Here is a 24,448-nt window from a genome sequence, read left to right as displayed (position 1 = left end):
ATACAACACACAAATGTGTACTATACAACACACAAATGTGTACTATACAACACACAAATGTGTACTATACAACACATAAATGTGTACTATACAACACACAAATGTGTACTATGCAACACACAAATGTGTACTATACAACACACAAATGTGTACTATACAACACACAAATGTGTACTATACAATAGACAAATGTGTACTATGCAACACACAAATGTGTACTATACAACACACAAATGTGTACTATGCAACACACAAATGTGTATTATACAATAGACTGTTGGTCTATTACCGTACACATGGTGTAGCATAAATAATATTGACACTAGTGACTTTTAAGCTTATTTTGATTGTGGCACTTCTCTATTTGAATCATCTTTTTGCCACATATCATTTTAACATTTCAGAAAATTCACAATGTTTGTGTGTGCACCTTTATCCAACAATTGTTGTTTGAGTATGTGTAAAGCAATGTCAGCCACAGTGACAATTTGTTGCAATGACTATGGTGCAGCACTTTCATGATTGAACCACATTTTTTAGCTTTCATTTACTTTCCTACATTTACTTACTGCTATAGGCATTCAGTATAATAATTGATTTAGTTAAAACTAGACTGATATAAATGAATTCTCCCCATAGTATAATGTATACAGATGAAAAATGATTCCATACAATGTACGACCTATAAAGCTTTGCTATATAATAGTGTGTACATCATTTCTATAACATCACACACTAAATATTTAAAGCCCTGTCTACACTATCAAACTAGTTTGACAAAAAAAGTATGATGTGCCCAAATATGGTAGTGATATACCCAAATATGGTAGTGATATGACATCATCATGTCCATATATGGGCACATCACATTTTTTTGTCAAATAAAGTTTGATAGTGTGGACAGAGATTTAGAGTTGGTGAGACAAATTTGATGAGGTGGAATTGAGATATACTTTGTTTCCCATAACTTTGAATTTGAAATTTTTTCGTATACTACATCTAAACAAGCACTAAATATAATATAATATGTTATATACACTACACATAATAGTCCAGGATTCATACTTATTAAACATGGAATCGCCACAACACCTGAGTGACAGACTGTGAGTGGTAATACAGATTATTCTTACTTACAAACCCTACACCCTTTACAGTAAATACTTAACCATAATTTTTTTATACAAATTCATGATTATTCAATAAAAAGAAAAATAACAATGATTTTTTTAAAAAACAAAATCTTAACTTAATTAAATATATAAAAAACGACAATAGCATTTTTTTTCCCTGTACATTTTTTTTCATCATAATTAGATGCATAGTCATATATAAACCACTGTACACGAAGTGACCATTTTAAGTTGTTTCTTAACGTAAATTAAGAAATAGAAAAAAAAATCATTAGGAAAATGCATGCATACTATTTCATCTTTCAATTCACTATAAAAACACTTTTAATAACACCAATACAATATTAGACACATTATTTAACAACCATGTATTCATGGTTGTTGGTTAAAAGGGATAGATAAAATAGCCTATGTAAATTCAAGAACGTGATTGGTCGAAATGGCATCACATGACTACAGTTTGCAGGGTGTGTAGACCTTGTCGATAAGCAATAAAATCAAAACTGTAGCATCACTTTTTTTAAAAAGATGCTTAATTCTTGATTGATGATTTGAACTAAAATAAAATAATACAATAGAAAAAACTACAGACTAAAGGGCCTTTTACACCTGCTCCAGTTCCGACGCTGCAAATAAAATTGCGCCTCAATGTTTCGTTTTCACTATGCACCACAAGACTATGTGCCCATCGAGTAAAAAGATCATTCTATACATGCCCATGTCTTACTGAGCGTGTGCATAATTATCTTTTTACTCGATTGATGCATAGTTGCTTGCGCGGCATAAATACGAAAAGTCGCCAGACAGAAATTTCAATTAGAGCCAGACCGAAGCAGGTGTAAAAAACAACAGTAATTGAAACTTTACAAAAATATGCATAATTATTAGGATAAAATAAAGTAACTTTAATACTTATATAAACGTCACACAAGATATAAATGTATCTTAAATCATTCATAAATTAGTAGTCTGTCCAGGAAGAGCACATCATGTGATCGATCATGTAGTTACTAAATATATCTTATTATTATCTGAAGTAAAGTATCAATGCTTTCTAATACAATTTCTTCTGTTCTAAAAACCTTCTCATAAACAGCTCTTCTGGACACACCACTGATTTTTTATTTACTTTAGGAAGCTTTCGATTTTGCATCGATCAACAACCTAGTAACAAGCTAGGTCAGGTCAATCGATGTGTCATAGGTCGTAGTGTGGAACTATGAAAATTGTGTCGAGGTTGAGAGCCAGGAAGCATGTCCTACTTTCTCTGCATGTGCACCAACTTAACATGACGTAGTTTGGTCATCGCTAATCGAAAGATCCCTGTTATGAAATAGTATTATAACACTTGCTTCATGATTTAGATACATTTTAAGTAGAGAAAGACCACATCAGTTCTATACCACATATATAGTAAACAACATTAAACATGGAAAAACATTCCTACAAACTTTTCACAGTTCTTTACAAAGACATCAATTTGTTAAAATGTTAAAATTATTAATACCATGGCCAACAGAGGTCACACTCCATGGTAAATAGACACCTTTTCGAAAAAACAACCAATGTTTTTAGATACATTCCATGAAATGAAAATCACACTATTCAAAATTAAGCAAAAAGCCTATTTGTAAGCGTTTAAACTAACAAATTATCATGTAAAAATGTTTGGTTAAAGATAATTAAAGTAAGTGTGACCATAACACTTTCTCACTAACACATATTCCTTTATATTTATTAACTACAAAACCGCGTTTTTATAAAATTGCAGCTTAACCAAATGGTACAAAGTAAAACTACAAGTTTGTTTGCTATTAATAATAAAGATTAAAGATTAATTTAAGATTGGTCCTATAAAGCGTTCATTATTATAATGCACATCATAAAAATATTATTGAATTTGCATAACCATGATGTTTATTCATAAAAATGTCAATAAATATTATTTTCACAGGTCAAAGTTCATTACAATTGTCCAGTTTATTTTCTACACAATATTTCGCATATTACTCTTACTTTTCATAGACTTCACAATACAAACAGCAAATTCAACACATTTGAAGCATATATACTGTCCTTCAAAACTCTAAAATAAATCCTCATCAATGAAATGCAGATATATGCAAATATAATGAATATTTGCATATTCAACAATATGCAAATTCATATGAACATTTTGATAACAGAGAATTAGATCATCATTAAAAAATTGATTGTTTTAAAAATGTACAAAGTTACAATATAGCACCTTCATAAAAAATTCCAGGTGGATATTTAAATTTTGGTGCTTTGAAAGAAATAATACAGGTGGTACATCTATTTAATAGCAAAATGTAACCCCCACAAATGATAGCTTTGCTATCGTATACAGCTACGAAGTACTGTCAGTGGTGGAGAAGTCTGTGTCCTGTATCTTCTTTACAAAAAATGCTTTTTTCCAAGTTTATCCTGAAATAATTAAACATGATGGATTAGTTATAATAAACATAGAGAAGATATTAAATGACTAGAGACTCACACAATCATAGCTCATAAAATGCTCCACCATGGAGACGAGCAATAGGCTAGGTAACATTGGCCAATCAGATACACCAGTTTGAAGCTACTCTGTCGCAGCGTATTGAGGGTATCAATGTGAGAAGGCAGTCTTATAAAATCTTTGTAAGTGAAAAGACTTTTACCAAGAAATTAATTGTATTGTATGGCTCTGCTTTAAGGAGTTGCCATCGCGTAGTATACTCTCTAGTAGTTTAATACTATCTCTATGGCTACATTAAACCTACCAAAACAGACTAGTAGTAATTGTTATCGATCTGATTTATGTGGCTCTGCTTTGAGGAGTTGCCATCATGTAGTTTAATCTCTAGTAGTTTAATATTATCTCTATGGCTACATTAAATTAAACCTACCAAAACAGACTAGTAGTCGGCTTCCTTGTAATCTGGTTCTGTTGCTACAAAGTAATCGTCCAAGTAATGATGAAGGAATTCAAATGTGGGCCTTGACTGTGGTTCCTTATTCCAACATTTCATCATTAAATCAAATAGGGAGTCTGGACAGTTTGAAGACTTTGGCATTCGGTAGCCTCTGTCTACTTGCTCCAATACTTCCATGTTCATCATTCCTAAAAGAAAATCAAATTAATATAATATTTAATTATTAAGCTCTATCTACACTATCAAACTTTATGCGACAAGAAAATGTGATGTGCCTGTATATGCATATTACTACCATATTTGGGAACATCACACTTTTTTTGTCAAACTAGTTTGATAGTGTAGACAGAGCTTTATACATGCACATCAGCATACTTTGATATGTTTAGTAAATCATGAAAGATCCACCACTCCTCTTGTATGTATGTACTTGGTGTAATTTCCAAATAGATTGATTGATTTGTTTTATTCTTTTACTGTCTAGGTTATTTCAATGAGTAAGCATAATATCAATAGCCCTCAATTGAAAGAACAAACAAATGTCAATGTGTACAGCTGCCTTTTTATATGCACTGTGAGAATTTAAGTTAAGAGGGACTTTTTTTAAATACTTGTGTTGTTTACTTTCATTGTTCAAAATCACACTGCTTTAAATAAATACATTTTCTGGAAGCCTCAGAAACTGTTTTAATGTGAACTATATTGTTATACTTTCTAAAGATCATTGTTTGTAGACATTGTATAGGATGTCACAAGCGTTTTACCAAGGTTACGGCACACATCATAAATATAAACGAAATAATGTATAAAAGGTATCATACCAGGATAGGGAATTCGTCCATGTGTAATTAACTCGGTAAGAAGAATACCAAAAGACCAGACGTCGGATTTGATGGTAAAACGACCAAACATTGCAGCCTCAGGGGCGGTCCACTTGATCGGGAACTTGGCACCTTGTCTAGCGGTATACTCATCATCTTCAATCATTCGTGCCAAACCAAAATCAGCAACTTTACACACACGATTTTCACCGACCAGAACGTTACGTGCTGCAAGATCACGGTGGACGTAGTTCCGCGTCTCTAAGTATGCCATACCATGAGCGATCTGTCAATTAAATATGTAATACTGTATTAATTTATGAAATAATAATTAAAAACTAGACATTTTTTATTATTATTATTTGTTTGTTTTATAGTAGTAATATCCCACATTTATTTACTACAGTATTTAGATTTTCATAGTTGACAATTTTTATGTATCGATATGTTTGACTGGCAGCATATCTTTTCAGATTTTTGGAGATAACAAAGTTCTTGTCTTACTATCTATGTAAAAATCAATTTAAAAACCATAGTTTACCACGAGAAAGATTTGGTGTATTTGTTAAATAATAAAATTGGTCAATGTTTGGAGACAGCACATTTTCAGTCAAAAACATATTTACTTTAAAATACATTAGACCCTCTCCTTATTTGGAACATCCCTATTGGAACATTATACATTATATTTGGCACTTTTGGCCTCCCATATGGCTCGAATGCAATAGCTATGTATTAAAGAAGCTTAATACCTAAAAGACTCACTGAGTTTGCCAGTTGGTAGGAGATCCTTATATTAAAGGGACTATTCCGTAGACACTTCTATTAAGGGGACACTTGAAGAAACATACCTGTGCAGACATATCCACAAGATCAACCAGCTTCAAGTTACGGCCTTCTCCATCTTTCAGATATTCTAGAAGACTGCCATTGGCCATTAACTCTGTCACAATGTAGATTGGTTCCTATGCAATACAAGAATAAAAAAAGGGATTTTTTAAAATATTTTCTGGATTCAGGTTACACACAGTATTACCACCATTTTTTTCCTCAAATAAACGACCCACTTTGAATATACGGCCACACCATTCACCATGATAAAATGTATTGAATAAACTTACAAAGCATTTACTGTATTTGATCACTTCTTAATATTAATTGTGTTGTACAGTAATTTTTCATATTGAGGGCATGTTTACTTTGCTATATATGTTCCCAATTTACACCCAAAAAATATAAACACCTCCCTCGAATACAACGCTTCCTAGAATAACTCCTCCCTCAAATAAACTCCTCCCTCAAATAAACTCCTCCCTCGATTAAACGCCTCCCTCGATTAAACCCCTCCCTTGAAAAAATACCCTGCTACAAATCCTTCTGAGCAATAACAGAATTTATTCAAATAAATATGGTAACTCCCGTAGTGTTTTTTTTTTATAACCAAGAATGAAAGCATGGTAAAAGGAACTGACATATGTTGTAGCGTGTATTTCATGTTTCAAATATGTGTGTAAAATGACTAGCGAAAAGAAAACATGTGACTTGTAAGTTTTGGTTGCCATATTTAAAGCTTATAACCACTTGCTGAATAAGAAACACTGTGTATAATGATCCACATCCTGCAGTGATTACCTTTACTGACATCACCCGCTACTAGAATTGTTCCGATGCTGACGCTATTTGGCAACAAACGACTTCCTGAAAATGGTTTCAAGTGCACATAAAATAAATTACCTTATCTGAGCATATAGCATATAACTGCACTAAGTTTTCGTGTTTACAATTTTTCATTATGTTTGCTTCTTCCAAAAATGCCGCAGGAGACATAGTTCCTGGTTTGAGGGTTTTGATAGCAACTGGCGTCTTTCCATTCCAACGACCTATAAAATAAAAATTGGTATAAAACATTGTAGAAAATAAGCAGCATTTCTTTCAAAAGTAGTGAGATGCAAGGGCAGACTTATGATTGGAAATGAAAACACTTCCACGATTCTGTGTATTTTCTTTATACAAGGTTATTGGATCAAATACTTTCAATTTCAAATACACAATCTCAATGTAATGTAACTAGCATAATTACAGCATCATTACGAGGTTAAGACACTTGACTATCATACAGATTCAATTCCCAGTCCACTCGGCTGTAGTGAAAAATAGTAGGAAGTATAAGGCGGCGTGGAAAGGGACTGGCCACCCTAGAAGATTATAGGGAGCTTTAGATAATTGAAATTTGAAAGCTCCATCAAGGCTTCATACAATAAGCTCCTTCAAGACTCACATTTACTGTAGCTAAAAATGTCATACTTGTTGTACTAATTAATTGTAATAATTAAAACAAATATAAATAACATACAGTTTATAAAGTGTATTGTTAAAATATGTATGTTTGGTTATGAATATTTTTCTGAAAAACCAAAGAGTACAATCATATTAATTTTTATGTGGGAATTCACTTAGATCTATTTTATATTTACTATTAAATCAATAAATGCATACTTTATAGTTTTTGTGATATCACACAAGGAAGTAATTAAAGATATTTCAACATTTTCTCATGACATCTTCTTTCCTTGTTTTAAAAAATACATCAGGAAATAAAATCCAAAAATATGTATACAAGTTTGTAGACAACAAAAACTCTCAGGACATTTTAAGAGAAGACCCAGGTTCAAAATATCTATTATTTAGTACAGTATCTATATTATAATATCTATCAATCAAAAACAATACAATTGTACAATAATTTGTGTGAGTAATAACACACATAGTACAAATACAGACCTCCCAACTTGGAAAAATGAAATATGGGGAAGCTTTATGAAAGTATAGAGGGTGCTATAATACTACATCAAACTGTAGATGGTGCTATGAAAAACCTAATGATATTGGCATGTATATAATAATACGTGTGACAAAAGGCGAAAATTGCGTTGGAAACTCACTATTTCACTTAATAACAAATGCATAAATGGATTATACACATTATACGGACTGATATTAGTATGTTTTCTCTCTAATGAATATCAAGAGTAGTAGAATGTTTTGGTCTATCCAAAACATCAGGTGAAATTGCATTTTAGTGGGAGATGGCTCAAAATTATTATTACTATACTTAATATTATCGGGATAGTTGAGAGGCCTGCAAATAGTCATTAGTATAGTCAAACCCTTTATGTCTATTCCTAATCCATGGGACAGATACTCAAGTCATTCATGCTAGAGCATTACATTACCCTGTGTTTAGGTTATATTAGAATTGCGATTTTCCATGGAACATGCGTTTTTTAGATCAATCTCTTTGAAAATGACCAAATATGCATTTTGCAATTATCTGCTATTTGCATAAAAATCACACATTCAGATCAGAGAGGTCACAGATACCTGTCCATAGAAGATTGACCGCTATATCTTACCTTTCCAGACTTCACCAAATTGTCCAGCACCAAGGACTTTTTCCAGTTGTAATGAATCTCTTGGAATTTCCCAGGCATCCTTGCTTAGGCTTACTGTTGTAGGACTTTGTTTTGGGACTGGTTTTCCTAGCCTGCAGCACAGACCATCAGCTTGCTCTAAAATAAAACATAGTATTGACTTTTTTTTAGAGATTAAGTAACTTTTAAACATACTGTTGAAGGATAATATAAATTTAATGGATTAGCTAAAAAATAAAAGGATCATATCTATACAGTGAAATTGCTATGACTTGTATAGTGCTATACGGTTGACATGGCATATGACTACATATTTGAAATTGGCTTTAGGTTGAGTAAAGGACCAAAAGTACAACCACAAAGGGTAGATACTTGCTACAACACAGAATCTTGGATATTTACTGTTTGTGTTACAATATACTCTAAAAAGAGGCATAGGCGTATGTTACTGTAATGTGTCTGTATGGGATTCTCATGAAAGATGTTGTAATCAGCCGATTCTCTGTACAGTACTATATCTATTTCCATAGAAATATTTGGTAATACAACATCACATGTGTTTCACATGTATCTAGTAGTAACCTGATACAGGCACCACATGTGATATAAATTAGATGCTGTATTACCAAATATTCCTATGATACTAAGAGAATAGATAGTAATGTGGCGATACAGCACTCGGAATCGGGTGCTCAAATGCAAATTATGTCTCTAATGGTGTAAAAACTTTAAGAGAGGTGGGAAAATTTATACCAGAAATTGTATATAGGCAGAGATTCTGGGCGACAGGACACTGAAGCGCTACTCCAATTGAATAATATACCATCATTATTGTATAATAAGTAATTTTTAATCTTTTATCAGAGAATTGTGTTTTTAATGCACAAAAAATAAAGACACTATGATACTATCCTCGCAAATGGGTCATTCTTTGTTCCATCCCGGTCTATCCCATATGTTTGTACTATAAAAGTCCAGTTGCATGGGGGTACAGTACTTACGTTGGTAGTGGGCAACCAGATCGTTGAGTGTGCTGAACTGGCTCCTAGATGCAATGAAATAACCTCCTTGGTCCATTTTTCGAATCTTGTAATGTTTGACGTGGTCCCCCTTTGTGTCGTCAAAATCCCTCGCTGACAATGAGAAGTTCCCTGGATTTGCTTCGCTGTCTCGGATAATAAATGTTCCTCGTGGTAGACCAGGTAATAATAGTCGTTTTTCTGCATCTTTTCGTCCAATTTTTCCAAAATACCAACTATAAAATAACAAAAATATAATAAATTGCCGTAAACTCAACTAAAAAAACATTGGTTGTAATACTTGACTTGATATTATTCTAATTGAATAAATATCATTTTATAATTGAATTGAATTGAAAATAAAATGTACGAGTACATATTTTAAAAGTTGGATAAAAAAAAACCTTCGTTATTCATGGCTAGAGTGGCAGCTAATTTCTAAAAAAAATTTGATTTAATATAAAATGTCTAAATATATATACATGGTGATGCCATATTACTACCATATTTGGGCATATTACTACCATTTTTGGACACATCACACTTTTTTGTCAAACTAGTTCGATGGTGTAGACAGAGCTTTAAATTAACCAAAATAATCAATCAATACTTTCATTTTCAAGAAATAAAAGGGCCATGATTGAATAGTGAATAATATAATATTTGTCCCGATATAGTTTAGTATATTTGATATTTTCTGAATTACGTGCCTGTGAATCCAATTTTTAAAATATTGTTATAATTTTCAAGGAAAATAAAAGACCATTCACATAAAAAGTGTGCGTTCAACTGTAGAATATAACTTGTTTAGATTCAACTTCCTCAAAACGGTCATTCACCCCAAGTTTGCACTGTTCACATAATGTACACCCATACAATTGGAGACATCTCTTAAAAGTCTATTTAATATTCTGTTGTGGTAGTATTTGTTGACTACCGATTGCAAAGGCTTTAGCAAACATCAAGATAATTTCCAAAACTAATTTTACAACATTACACAGTTGAAAGAGGAAGTTCTGTTTATAGAAAATAATAAATAGAACAATTAATCTATCAGAAATTACTGTACACTCAGATGAGCTGCCACGATGTGCATTTTTTGGGGTGGTTGTGGCGCAATGGTTAGAGCATTGGACTTGCAATCCAGATGTTCTGGGTTCGAGTTGAGTCCTCGAGTAAGATTCTTTATTCACTATATAATTTAGAACTACTGTAGGCAAGCACTGTAACTGTAGGCCTAAAATATGCTTAAACTATATTAGAACAAAATCAAAGAATAAAGAACTGTATTGTACAACATAATTTTTTGGATAAGATCAAACTGTTTCCGTACACTAGTATTACTCTGCTAAAATCCAAATGCATCAGAGGTATTTATTTAGCATTTTGAAAAACACTTCCTGGTTGCAAAATTTCCAGATCTAAATTGGCAAGAAAATCCACCTCAATTGATAAACTGCTATTTTTATAATTTCTTCGAAAAGACTACAGTATACTGTACCTAGTATTTTGAGTAGTAAAAAATTAATAAAAAAGAAATCAATAGATTTTTCAACTTGTAGTATAAACTTACTGACGTTCCTCTCATTATTTGGAGTAATTTAGTTATGTTGATGGTTTTTCCAATACAAAATACTGTATAAGGTATTTATATTTGTCCTCAAGCTTAACTGGAAACTGATGAAATTTGGATTAGGCCCTCCACTGACCCACAGCAGACAGCAGTGCAGCGCCCATCGATCACCGAGAGACAATCCCCTACTGTACTTTATTGCGAATAGTATACCAAGTTCTTTAACATTCACATCTTTACAACCCATCCGAAGGATGGGGCAATGAGAGTAAAGCATCTTGAATAAGGATACAGGCTCGAACTCATGTCTATCAAATACTTCTGTATACTTCAGTTTGACCGATAGACCATGCTCCATGGATAGACCAAGGGGAAAACATTTAGATTCTAAATCACTTTATCATGATTGTCTGTAATAATTACTCTGTAAAGACTATTTAATATACTTCTGAATATATTCCAGTATATATTACTGTATTTTGCGTTTAAAAAAAATAATATGTTGATTGATTATATTGTTTTACAATACAAAATATGAAATAGTGATATGACCAACATATTTGGTCACAGGCTGTAATCATTTAAAAAATTACTAGTGTACTAAACGTTTTATTTATTTCAAAGCTTACACAGTATCATAAATTCAAATTGAGTTGGATCCATGGGTACATATATATATTTGAACATACTGTATACAGGACCCTTCCAAACCCTCTGCATCCCTAAACGTTTTTTGTACACAACACAGTACTGTATACATTGTTTATTGTCACTCAATGCCTAAATATGCAAATGGGGTTTCCCCTAAAAATCTTTTATACATTTTATTTATACACCATTGTTAGGAGTGCTACATGAATTCACTCACTAAATGTTTATCAGATGAAAGTCTATAGAAAACATGACTTGAATTTATGTTTTTACTCAACTTCAGATTTTTATTTTTTTAATTAATTTATTTATTTTTTATACTGGGTTGCCTCTTCAGTCTAAGACTGTTCTCCCAGAGGGCCCAGTGTATATATACAGTATATGAGTTTGTGACAGAGGCTGCTGTGATGTACAGTACTAGTACACCGGGGTAACCCCCTACTCATCCCGAAAGATGTACTACGTTCTTTAAAGTGCACATGAGCCAGATACACTGGACCTACGTTTGTAGTCCTTATCCAAGAAGACTTGTTCTACCACTAGGCCACTCACTCTTTCATTCACATTCACTAGACATTCAAAATTATCCACTGTATATCCATCAACTTTTTTGTCTTTAATTTTCAAGTCACCAAATATGGTATTGCTTGAACCTAGCTACTGGAAAATGTCTAGATTTACAGCAGAATTTTGCATTTTTTTCATTGTGATTCTTGTACAGTATTACCAAAAACATGATCATAATTAAAATTCCATAATTTCATCATTTCTATAAAAAATAAAATCTTTTTAATCAAATATGTTATGAAATGTATGTGAACTTCAACATTTTTGTTGGTAATGAGGTGTTCCACCAATAAATAGAATTCCTTATTGGTTTCCAGGTACTGTAGAAAATGAGGAAGTTTTTTTTTGTTGTTTTTGAATGATAACGATCTGTTCAAATGTTGAACTCAGCAGACTAAGTATTAAAGAGACCCAATTGGTAATCGCTAAACAGATTTCTCCTTAAAGTTAGTTGCATAAATGACATTCAATTACTTTGTAATTGTACAATGTTCCATAGTGTACATGAAATATAAATGGTTTTTAAAACCCCTATGCAATATATTTAGTTAAAACGTTATCAATTTTAGTCTAATATGACGCAATCAATGAGAATTAAGGATTAAAGGTAATTAAAGGTGAACTTTACAATGGCTACTTCAGGTAAAAATGGCAATAACCTTCAGTAGCTTTTGTTACTTTTTTCTTCCTCTCTTGACTTGTTTTTGAAATTATAACCTCCATGACTTGATCGACTCTAGTGTTAATTGTTAATATTATTATGATACAGTAAATTCTTTAAACCGGAAAATTCTCCCTAACTTTACTTTTCTTGATGTCCAAATAGACCCAAATTTTTTTTTACCATTAAAAACATTCAAAATGCCAGCATTTCGGGAAAATCAGACATTGTATTCTTGATGGAGCGTGACATTCGGTTTGGGCTCACACCTATTCTTCTGATAATCTATGTATGTACTTGTTTTAAATTGATGAATAAATAACATTACTGTCTGTATGACATAAGATCAGTATGAGCTTCCATTTTAAAAGCAATTGCTAACTAAGAATGAAATATGCTACTTGTTTTTGTAAAGTGAAGATGATCTTACGAAAAAGAACAGTAATGAAACCGAAACAAATGCTTTCAAGTGTTGTCTTCTAAGGCTTGGTTCCCACTAGCGATGCAACGTAACGCAATCTACGGAACGTAACGCAATCTACGCAACGTAACGCAATCTACGCAACGTAAGCAAATTATGCTCTTCTAATAATTGTGTTTGCCCGCGCCTGCGTGAAATCAAACCTGCAATGTTTGCAGCACTATTGCGCCGTCGTTTCCCACTTGTGATTACGCAATACAACACTTTGCGTCGATACGTCGCTGCGTTGCTTTCTAGTGGGAACCACACTTAAAGTACACTTTGAAAATATGTTGTTATTTTTATCTTTCACCAAATGAAATTATTTGTACCTGCATTTCACTCAAGATAAATAGTGTATATTCCATAGTTCAATTATCAAACACAAAACAAAACTTTATTTACATCAAAATGCTTTCACAATCCAATAAATAATTTCTTTTGTTTTAAACCGATACTTAAATGATCATTTTGACAAGGTCAGTTGAAAAACAAGCTTTCACTTCTTTTAACCAAAAAAGAAAACAAATTGCCTAGACAGAGGACAGGAATTACTTAATAATTGTTTATTAATTAAAACTAATAATTAATAATCATTTATGTTGATAATTAATAATACTAAAAGTGAAGTCCTTTTGCAAAAAGTTTGGTTTAGGTTAGTTTAATAGTTCATATCTTTTTAAAGATTTGTTATGCAGGAAAGGCATTTTTCAATTTGATTTTCAAAATTTCTAGAAATTCTAGCCAAACCAAGTGGTCACATTGTTTCATATTTGCAGTGTGCACCCTTTTGTTGTATTTCATGTTTTTTTCCATATGCTCCTCATGAGACAAGGCACTTTAAAAAGTTAATTTATGTTTTTGATTCATTAATTTTCAAAATGTTAAAAACTATTGATAAATAAATGAAAGAATAAAGATTGTAAAGATTCTATAATCTACAGTCCTTTTCTAAAAAACTAATTCAAACAATTTGTCTCTCTTTTATGGGACATTAAACTACCATACTTCCAGAAACAAATTGCTTTTAAATAACATTAAGAATACTTCCTGAACTTGTGAACAATGGTCATTCATTAATATTATAAACATGGTTGAAATGGTTAGTTCCTTTACCGGTATTTCATCACAAGACATTCTTGCGGGCACACCATACATTTTAAATCGTACAGTGATGGTACAATAAGAACTATTATAACACCTAAATAAATTTCTGTCATTCGCTTGGACGAATGTGGGTCACATGGCGTGCAATAGTACGCACTATTTTAACAATCGTTTAATAGTACTTTTTTTCGTGTATGAAAAAAAAAAATCTTTTTGCTTTTTGTGGAAAATATTTTGTTTTATACTATTGCTTTTAAAATACAACTGCGCCACCTGTTTTGTACTTTCGCGGCGATTTGAATGTTATGATGACTGGTTTTTACATTTCTGGCGAGTTATATCATTATGTACTAATTTAGATCAAAAAGGCATATAAATTAGCTTTAGGTCGTGTGTAGGATTTTGATTAATTAATGGGAACATCTCTACAAGACGTGGAATCGTTGGAAAAACCAATGCAAGTATCTATAGCATATTGTAATTTACGCATTGGGTAAAAACATGCATTGTTACGCTAGATCACATGATCTGCCTGGTCAAGCTATGCGTGTGTCAATCAACAAATGTGCAGCCAATGTGCAAAATATTACTATTTGTGAACTCTGTGCACAAAAAAACATGCACATTCACAGGTTGTTTATAATTTGTACAGTTTCTACTGTTATCATGTATATCAACTTTCCGTAAATTTTCACACATGGCCTTCGCATTGCATGTGGAGCAATGTGAATGTAAACAGGACGTTAGAAAAACAAGGCCATATACATGGCTGGCCCAGTCGCGTGTTTGAGTTAGTGTTTACCGACCGACCAACCGACCGACATAGTGAGCTATAGTCACGTTTGCATGCAGCTAAAAATAACAATACAGTCTGTGGTAAACAGTAGTGTAGACCATTGAGGTTAAAATTGCTTGCGTCAAAAAAACAATTTTTTTTTATATTTATTTTTTTTAAAACATGATAAGCTGAATTCAATGATTTTCATTTTTAGTATAGAATTTAGTCACTTTGTCATTTCCTTATACAACTATAGACATGTTAAATTGCACAACAAACAATGTAGTAAAACGAAAAGCTACAATTGTCTGAGAATGTTTACAAACGAAAACGTTTATAAAAGGATTTCTGAAAAAATAGAAAGAAACAAATTATAATTAAGTATCAGTAGATCAATATACAGTACTGTTAAAGACATAGTGCAATCAAAAAGTTTAAATTACAAACCATTTAATTTAGTTTTAGAAAGGACAATCAAAAGGTAGGTTGAATACAATTATGTAAATTCATTAATATTTCTGTCACAAATGAAACAAAAACAAAAGAGAAGTTTGTTTTTCCACAGCAATAAAATAAATTACACAAACATCCTTGTACAGGTACTGTAGTTTAAAAACAATAGTGATTTTAGCCACATATTGTCTGACTGTCAATAATTTAATTCCTGATTGTTCTGTAGTTGAGAACAATGTTTCTATTGTTTGTAGAAAGATCTCAAATTTGTTTTGAATTTAATATCATAAATGTTACAGTTACTCAGCATGTAAACAATATCATATTATACTGGTATGCATACTGTAAAAACAAAAAAAAAATCTAACAAGAAATACAATAGTGATTTTAGCCAATATACTGTCAATTATGTAACTCCTGATTGTTCTATACTTTTGAACAATGTTTCTATTATCCAGTTAAACTAGGAATGACATAGACTTTCTATATCTTTTCTGATACTGTATGTCCATATTTGTAAACTCGAAATCAAAACGCTGGCATTATTTATTACATGAGCTTATTCCGAGTCCCAATAATATGAATAAATTACACAATCTTATAAATACGCAGGACGATATATCTATCTTGAAAACACATCATACGTCGTAACACTTCCATGTTACGAAAGAAAATGATGACAGTGATGCATTGGACCGTTCCCACGTGGTTGCATTATGGTACAAGTGTGTTCTAGAAACTGTTTACTTTTTAGTATCTAAGTCCTCCCTCTGGAGAGCATGAGCTATAGTCGGTTTATCCAGGTAAGCTAGGTACGAAAAAGACTACAAAATCGATTTGGAGCTGCCAACGAATCTGTTAATAACACTATGAATTTAAAAGATACGCTACTTACTCTTCAGCATCTATGCTCTTTACTGGTGCAATATAGTTGCTAGGGATGTATCCTTCCCTGTTTGTTACTGTCGATCTTGCTAGCCACCAGTCGCCATCACTAAAGAAAGTAAAATTAAATGAATTATGATGGAAAAATGCTTTGTTGTTTTAAATTTATTATTAATATTTTGAAGATGCTGTTTTATACTGTACCTTGTACTTTATGTGAAAAGTTTGGATTTAAGTCTAAAGACACTATCAAACAAGTTTGACCAAAAAAAAGTGTGATGTGCCTAAATATAATAGTGATATGCCCAAATATGGTAGTGATATGACATCATCATGTCCATACATGGGCACATCACATTTTTTTGTCTCATAAAGTTTGATAGTGAGTTTACTGTAGTTATCTCATGGATGTTGAGAAGTACTATTAATTCGTACTTTATAATTATGGGACTATGCTATGCGGAACATTGGAACTATGAAACTGTGTTATATGGTCTCCCAGTCTAGCGGTATTCTAGTCACACATGGTGTTTCACAAAAAGTGTTTCACAGTAATAAAAGAATTAGAATTCCTTTAAGCATATACTGTACGTGTATTTAAGCAATACAGTAATAAAGTACCAAACAATTTTCCAATTTTAATAAATAAAAAACTGTATGTACCTATTATTTAATATTTCCATCAACTCGCCTTTCCTAAAGGAAAGGTCATCTTCTGTCCTGGCATCATAGTCATACAGTGCTTTATATGATAAAACTGTCAAAAAAAGGGAGATAATAAAAATATGTTAATGAATATATGTATGTGAATATGTTAATAAATTCAAATACTCATTAAACAGGTGGTTGTTTAAAACAGTTTATAGTTCATTCTCAAATATCAGAGTTTTTGCCAACTGATTTTTGGGGAAATTCAGGCATTTTTAAGAATAGGAAAAGATTTTAGGCAGGCCTAAACGTTGATCTGTTAATTGGAAGTCGGACTGTGGTTTCCTGGTAATTCAGTTTTGAATCGCAATTTTTAATGATTAGTAATAATGTTTCTAGTTCCTTTACAAAAAAAGAAGGTATTAAAATCGCCTAAAAGTATTACCAAACAAATATGATGATAACAGTACAATCAGTACTGTACTGTATATCCTTGCATCAAGAACTCCTATCTCATCAGTATTATAGCATATTATCTTTATTTGTCCATTCAAAAGTTAACAAGAATTTGTTTTGAAAACTGGCATATCGTTATAAATAAAAGAATAACAATTTCACAGAAAAATTGTACTCGCACAGATGAGCACTACAACAACAACTGAAACTAGAATTTAATTCGTCACTTTGACGAATTATAGGTGATCATTTTTATCATTTTACCGAAATAATTTTTTGCACGTACGTTAACATACGATCAGAAAATGTTGATGTATGCCATCCTATTATACGCTTTAGTGCTGAGTTGTGCCTATTATATGCCATATACAATATGTACAGTATATAATGTATCTATATACAGTGTAGCATAGGTGAAATTACGGGACACACATCATGTTCTAATTTTTTGGTATGATGGAATTATCAAAATAAACTCGAAGATGACAATTTCGAAAGATAATGAATTGAGCAAATAAATATAAGAATTGGAAGAGAATTTGGCACGTAGAAGCGCTGTGCGCGCTCTTTGAAATTTGTATAACTTTGACGAAAAAGATGAAAAAACTACTTTTTAACTTCAACTGGCCATATGTTAACGTCAAAACATCCGATATGCTTAATTTTTATATGAATTCATATCTACATTTCATCAGCTTTTATAATAAATTATAATTATCAAGGTAACCTTTAATTCTGAAGAGCTGTAAGATATTCAAATTTACGGTGAAGGTGAAATTACACGACCTACGTTATTCAAGTTTTTACGCGTGATGACGTCATCAAAATAAAAATAGTGGCAGGTCATGAGAAAGTCAATTAATTGAGCAATCACATACTAAAATTTGAGCAAAAATCAGGCACAAATTATTAGAGATGCGTTCTATTGAATGTGATAAAATATGACAAAAGAGAAAAAAAACTTAATTTTAAATTGAAGTGGCCATTTGATGACGTCACAACATTTTGTACGTCAAATATGTACATGAATTCATATCTACAACTCAATGGCTTCCCGAATAAGTTAAAAAAAATGGGGGTCATCTTGCATTCTGAAGAGTTATTTTCATTTTAAAAATGCCTTATTTTTCACCATTTTCAGCACTTTGATGCAATTAATTTGCGCATTTTGTCATTTTTAACGTGCTCGTATAGCGTTATCTTAAGTCGGAATGGACTCAAAATCGGTGAATGTACTAAGAATTGTGAGTAGATTGTGATTTTTACATCAAATTTTATTTGTTACGCTTTTTAAGAATCGCGTGCGCAAAAACGTGTTTTTGCGCAGTAATTTTTTGAAACGCGCAAATGGCCTAATTCATGCTCTAAATTGATAAAAACTTAATTTTGAGCGTTCTAAATTTTTAACGCGCGATTTCACGTGCATGACCTTGAAACGCGCAACTTTTTATTTGCTAATATTTTTACCCTTGACCTGAAGTTTACGTGTAGTGAATTTCATTAATATGTGATAATAAATTATGGAGATATGATTGATAATGTGATTTCACAAAATGGCGTATAAATGACGTCACGGATGAGTGATCACGCTGGAAAGCTTATTAGGATTAAGTTATATTATTTGAAAGATATTCTGAAATTTTGGTAATCATTGACATTAAACTTTTTGAGATAATTGTTACACAAAATAGTGTACAGAAACAATAAAAAGAAAAACTAGAATTTAATTCGTCACTTTGACGAATTATAGGTGATCATTTTTATCATTTTAATGAAATTAACACTTTTTAAACATGCATGTACGTTAACATACGATCGTAAAAAGTTGATGTACGCCATCCTATGACATGATGCATACGCTTATAGTGCTGAGTTGTGCCTATTATATGCCATATACAATATGTACAGTATATACTGTATATCTATATAAGTGTGTAGCATAGGTGAAATTACGGGACACACATCATGTTCTAATTTTTGGTATGATGGAATTATCAAAATAAACTCAAAGATGACAATTTCGAAAGATAATGAATTGAGCAAATAAATATAAGAATTGGAAGAGAATCTGGCATGTAGAAGCGCTGTGCGCGCTCTTTGAAATTTGTATAACTTTGACGAAAAAGATGAAAAAACTACTTTTTAACTTCATCTGGCCATATGTTAACGTCACAACATCCGATAGGCTTGGTTTTTATATGAATTCATATCTACATTTCATCAGCTTTCATAATAAATTATAATCATCAAGGTAACCTTCAATTCTGAAGAGCTGTAAGATATTCAAATTTACGGCAAAGGTGAAATTACACGACCTACGTTATTCAAGTTTTTACGTGTGATGACGTCATCAAAATGAAAACACTGACAACTTATGAGAAAGATACATAATTAAGCAAGCACACAATGAAATTTGTGAGAAAATCGAGCTCAAATAGCGGAGATGCGCTCTATTGAATGTGATAACCTACACAAAACGGAAAAAAATCCTAATTTTTAAATTCAAGTGGCCATTTGATGACGTAATACCATTTTGTACGTCTAATGTGTATATACATTTATATCTACAACTCAATGGCTTCCCGAATAAGTTAAAAAACTTAGGGGTCATCGTGCATTCTGAAGAATTATTTTCATTTTAAAAATGCCTTATTTATCATCATTTTCAGCACTTTTATGCAATTAATGTGCGCATTTTGTCATTTTTAACATGCTCGTATAGCGTTATTTTAAGTCGGAACGGACTCAAATTTGGTGAATGTACTAAGGATGGTGAGTAGAATGCGATTTCTACAAAAAATTCGTATTTTTACGCTTTTTAAGAATTGCGCGCGCAAAAACGCATTTTTGCGCAGTAATTTTTTGAAACACGCAAATAGCCTAATTCATGCTCTAAATTGATCAAAACTTAATTTTGAGCTTTTTAAATTTTTAACGCGCGATTTCACGCGTATGACCCTACGTGCGCGTGCCTTTTATTGGTTAATATATTTACCTTTTACCTGAAGTTGACGTATTGTGAATTTTATTGATATGTGATAAAGAGTTATGGCGATATGATTGATAATATGATTTAACAAAATGGCGTATAAATAACGTCACGGTTGAGTGATCACGCTGAAAAGCTTATTAGGATTAAGTTACAGTAATTGAAAGATATTGTGAAAATTTTGTCATCTTCAACATTCAACTTTTTGAGATAATTGTTACACAAAATCTGTACAGAGAGAAATAAAGAATAAAGATTTCATACAATAATAATAGGTGATCATTTTATTCTAAATGATCACCTAAAAATAAAGATTTCATACAATAACAATAGGTGATCATTTAGAATTCTAAATGATCACCTAAAAATAAAGATTTCATACAATAACAATAGGTGATCATTTAGAATTCTAAATGATCACCTAAAAAGGGGGCTAAAACTTACTTGGCGGCCTTGGAAATGGATTGGCCGGGCTTGGTACAAAACCTTCAACCACAGAACTTTGAAAGGCTGGGAAGGTGTTCACAATATCAGCATTGCCTGTATTATTAGATGAATGCCCATGGGTGGGCTCACTTGGTTTTTCTTTTGTTCTACAGTTCCCCATAATGGTAGTCTGTGAGCCTACAAGAGAAAAAAAACATCAATTAATAGGATTTAGGGGGGGGGGGGGAGGAAGATCCAGGATTTTAAAAAAAGGGGGGGGGGGGAGGGAGGAAGGTTGGAAATGGTATTCTTGCACATAAACATTCATGATAAATGGCACCTCCCACTAGTCAGTTGGCCAGAAATGACACTCCAACCAGTATACTGTATAGCGCAGCAATCAGCAAAACAATCATACAGGTAGTTCTGGTAATGATGTGCAAAAAAAAAGGGGTTAAAAAGACATGACTGTTTTAATTAAATCCACACACGGTGATCTTACGTTTTTATATAGTAAAATTAAAAACACATTGAAAAATTAAGGTATATCATGACATGGGTATTTATTTGTCATTCTTTTCAATTATAGTTCATATACTACTATTCTACACTGTAACAAAAAAAAGCCTAGGGTACTATAGCATCTAAAATAAATTAACATTTTCTTTTTAAAGAAATGATCAGTAAAAACCCACAAACAAACAAACAAATCCTGTACACCATTGTCTGTAAAATTCCCTTTTTCATAATACATTGTATAATTAGTTTATTCTTCCTTGTTTGTTAACTGTAAAGTAGTCACTATTACAGGAGTTTATGTCCTGAATATCCTCACACAAGAAGATTCAAGTTCCAAATAATTTCCTGTGGACACAGCAGAATCAAGGCTATTGGATACAAAGTATAAACAGCATCTAAATACCACTGTAAAATTGTCTGTATTTTCTGCTTATTATAATTGCAAGTTTACTATTGAGCATAGAAATATTATATTATTATAGTTCTAGTTATATTAAGAAAGGATACATTTTCATGCCAGCAGAAATTGGTCGACACAATGTCCCAACGGCACAAACATTTTTCAGTAATTCTCTAGCCACAGTTCGTTGAAAAAAACCATAACGGTAGTTGACGGAAACAGTAATGTAATGTAATTTTTTTATAACAATCTGATATTTTTTATTTTTTTTTGTGTTTTCTACTATTTTCACTTTCTTATTTTAAGTGTTTTGTATTTGTTGTCTTGCTTTGCCCTGCATATGCTTGGTCCTCCAAGCTGTGACCTGGGATGTTTTTTTATTTGAAATAAAGGATGATTTTACAAAATCAAGGTGCAAGCTGACTGACATACAGTATCATAATGCATGGTTCTCAAAATCATAGTGCTCCAAAGGTCTCTAAACATAGGATTATTTTTGGTATAACCATGGACCTAAAAATTGATAGGTCCATGTGGTATAGTATAATCTGAGAATATTGATTACTGTATGCATTATTGCATAAATTAATTTCCTAATTTTCTTTCCTACTATCAGACTCATCTATGGGATAGATTGCTACATCCGCAACTCCTTTCTCCTTCTCGTTACCCACTTTTGTGTGAAACTGGGCCCGGCATCAAAATAGTGCATAATTTGTTTTTTAATTTTAGGAATAGATTGATAGTAAAAAATACAAATATCTCAATATTTTTGTCATTATCTTTTGTTGTTACCACAAAACATGACTTTTACGTATAGCAAGGTAACTGTATTTTTTTCTTTTTGTTTTATGGGTCTTGCATGACAAGAAATCTCTTCTTGCAAGATCCTCTATTAGTATTAATGGTAATTTTTTTTGTATTGTCTCATTATAAATTACCACTCAACTCAATTCACATCTATTTACTCATCGTTTATAAATATAATTTCATAGCATAAATGACGGCAAGGATCCTGCATAGAGAAGTTTACACTTCTGTTTTTGCAGGACCCTTTTACATAAAAAACATAAACACAACATAATAGATATAAAAAAAAAAACATTTCATATATACATTACTCTTTTTATGGTATTAAATGTAAATGTTGAACTGTATAGTACAGTACTGTACTTTCGCACTGAACTTCGCTGAAATCGTTGTGTATTCAGTAGGTCACTATATCAGCGCCGTGCAACGGGTTAATGTTTTTAAATTGGTTTATCCTGAGAGATTGATTGAGGTGCGAAAGTACAATAATTATGGATTTATTTTATTTAGCTTATATACATGTTTTCCTCCATGGCTTATAGACTTAAACAAAAAACGAATCAGTCTATATGCATGGGATGGGTATGGTCTACCTACAGTACAGGTACACCAAACAAAATGAGTAGAATTAGCCTACTACTGCTACTACCCTAGTGTACAGTCTAGTCTAGCCTAGATAGATAGAGAGGCTATCCATCTTTTTTTTCATTTTTTGTTTAAGTTTTATTCATTATAAATCATGTCAGGCATTAAATTTAAAAAGGATATTATTAATTATCGGTTTGAGATCAAGTGGTATTTTATAGAGGAAAATTACAAATGAAACGATGTGACGACTGATGCATAAAACATTCCCTTCATCACCAGGAAGTACAGTAGCGCAAAAACATGAAGTAAAACTACATGGCAGGTTTACGTTGCTACCGAGACTGTTCAGCGTTCACTGATTTGATCGTGGGCCTAGCTTTAGCCTAGGATTTTAATAAGAGCGAGCACTAAATAACAATTTCAACACAAACCTTAATTTACATTGGATATCCAAGATACACCAGCTGCAGGACTAATGTCAGTGAGTGGAAAACCAGTAAATTTGCGACTAAATTCCCTCTAAACTCTGTTCGTTAGTTCCGCCAAGCCCAACCAGGAAGTTACCTACAAAATTCCGACGAACAACCTTTGATCCCACATGGATTATTCCATTAATAGAGGAGGGACGTTATGCATAAAGTTTATAAAAACTGAACGATCCCCGAACAATGTTTTACCCCTTACTTAATGTTTAAAGATCCAAACTTATTTACGTTGATTAGTTATTAATTAATTGATTAAATAATTAAATCAAGTTAATAGAGTATGACTACATTATTCGATTCATTTTCTAAACATGCATGCTCTAAGCATGCAAAATCATTTTCAAGTTAATTCTAGCTAGGTTCAAAACCTCTAAAAGCATACGAAATTTTAATCAACCAAATATATGCCAATGTTTTACATTTTTTAGTTTAAAAGCATTTCATTTTTTTTAAAAGTCATCATTAGACCTAGTAGAGGAGAAAGACAAGCATCTTAATAATTGTGATTTAATCTGTTTTAACTTTCTTTTTTAAAATGAGGCCGCTATAGGGCATACTACTCAACATACTTTGGGGATCATAATTAACTTGTCATAATGTACGGGTGATTTGAATGCCGCTGCTATATTTAGCAGCAGCATTCAATAAACAT

The 24,448-nt window shown here is 32.0% G+C and overlaps 1 protein-coding gene across 1 annotated transcript; it reads right to left on the bottom strand.

Annotated features, from left to right (window-relative positions):
• Positions 1-532: 532 nt before the first annotated feature.
• LOC144854652 (tyrosine-protein kinase Fyn-like) lies at positions 533-23,876 on the bottom strand. The gene is made up of 11 exons (XM_078712588.1): positions 23,743-23,876; positions 21,013-21,192; positions 17,139-17,232; positions 16,486-16,584; positions 9,323-9,576; positions 8,304-8,459; positions 6,625-6,770; positions 5,742-5,855; positions 4,891-5,176; positions 4,043-4,257; positions 533-3,581 (listed from the first exon to the last, which is right to left on the bottom strand). The coding sequence occupies exons 2-10, from the start codon at positions 21,173-21,175 to the stop codon at positions 4,052-4,054; spliced, it is 1,518 nt and encodes a 505-aa protein (XP_078568714.1). The 5' UTR covers positions 21,176-21,192; positions 23,743-23,876; the 3' UTR covers positions 533-3,581; positions 4,043-4,051.
• Positions 23,877-24,448: the final 572 nt, after the last annotated feature.

Source organism: Antedon bifida, chromosome 10, assembly GCF_963402885.1.
Source record: "Antedon bifida chromosome 10, ecAntBifi1.1, whole genome shotgun sequence".
Lineage (NCBI taxonomy): Eukaryota > Metazoa > Echinodermata > Crinoidea > Comatulida > Antedonidae > Antedon > Antedon bifida.
This window is presented reverse-complemented; position numbering and strand designations above follow the sequence as displayed.

Bases quoted from the DNA above. Each gene is read 5' to 3' on its own strand.
- LOC144854652 (XM_078712588.1), bottom strand. From the start codon at position 21,175: ATGGGGAACTGTAGAACAAAAGAAAAACCAAGTGAGCCCACCCATGGG. The intron at 8,460-9,322 runs GTAAGTACTGTA...GTTTTATTTTAG, and splicing joins TCTGGTTGCCCACTACCAAC to AGCAAGCTGATGGTCTGTGC. The intron at 4,258-4,890 runs GTATGATACCTT...ATTTTCTTTTAG, and splicing joins TGGACGAATTCCCTATCCTG to GAATGATGAACATGGAAGTA.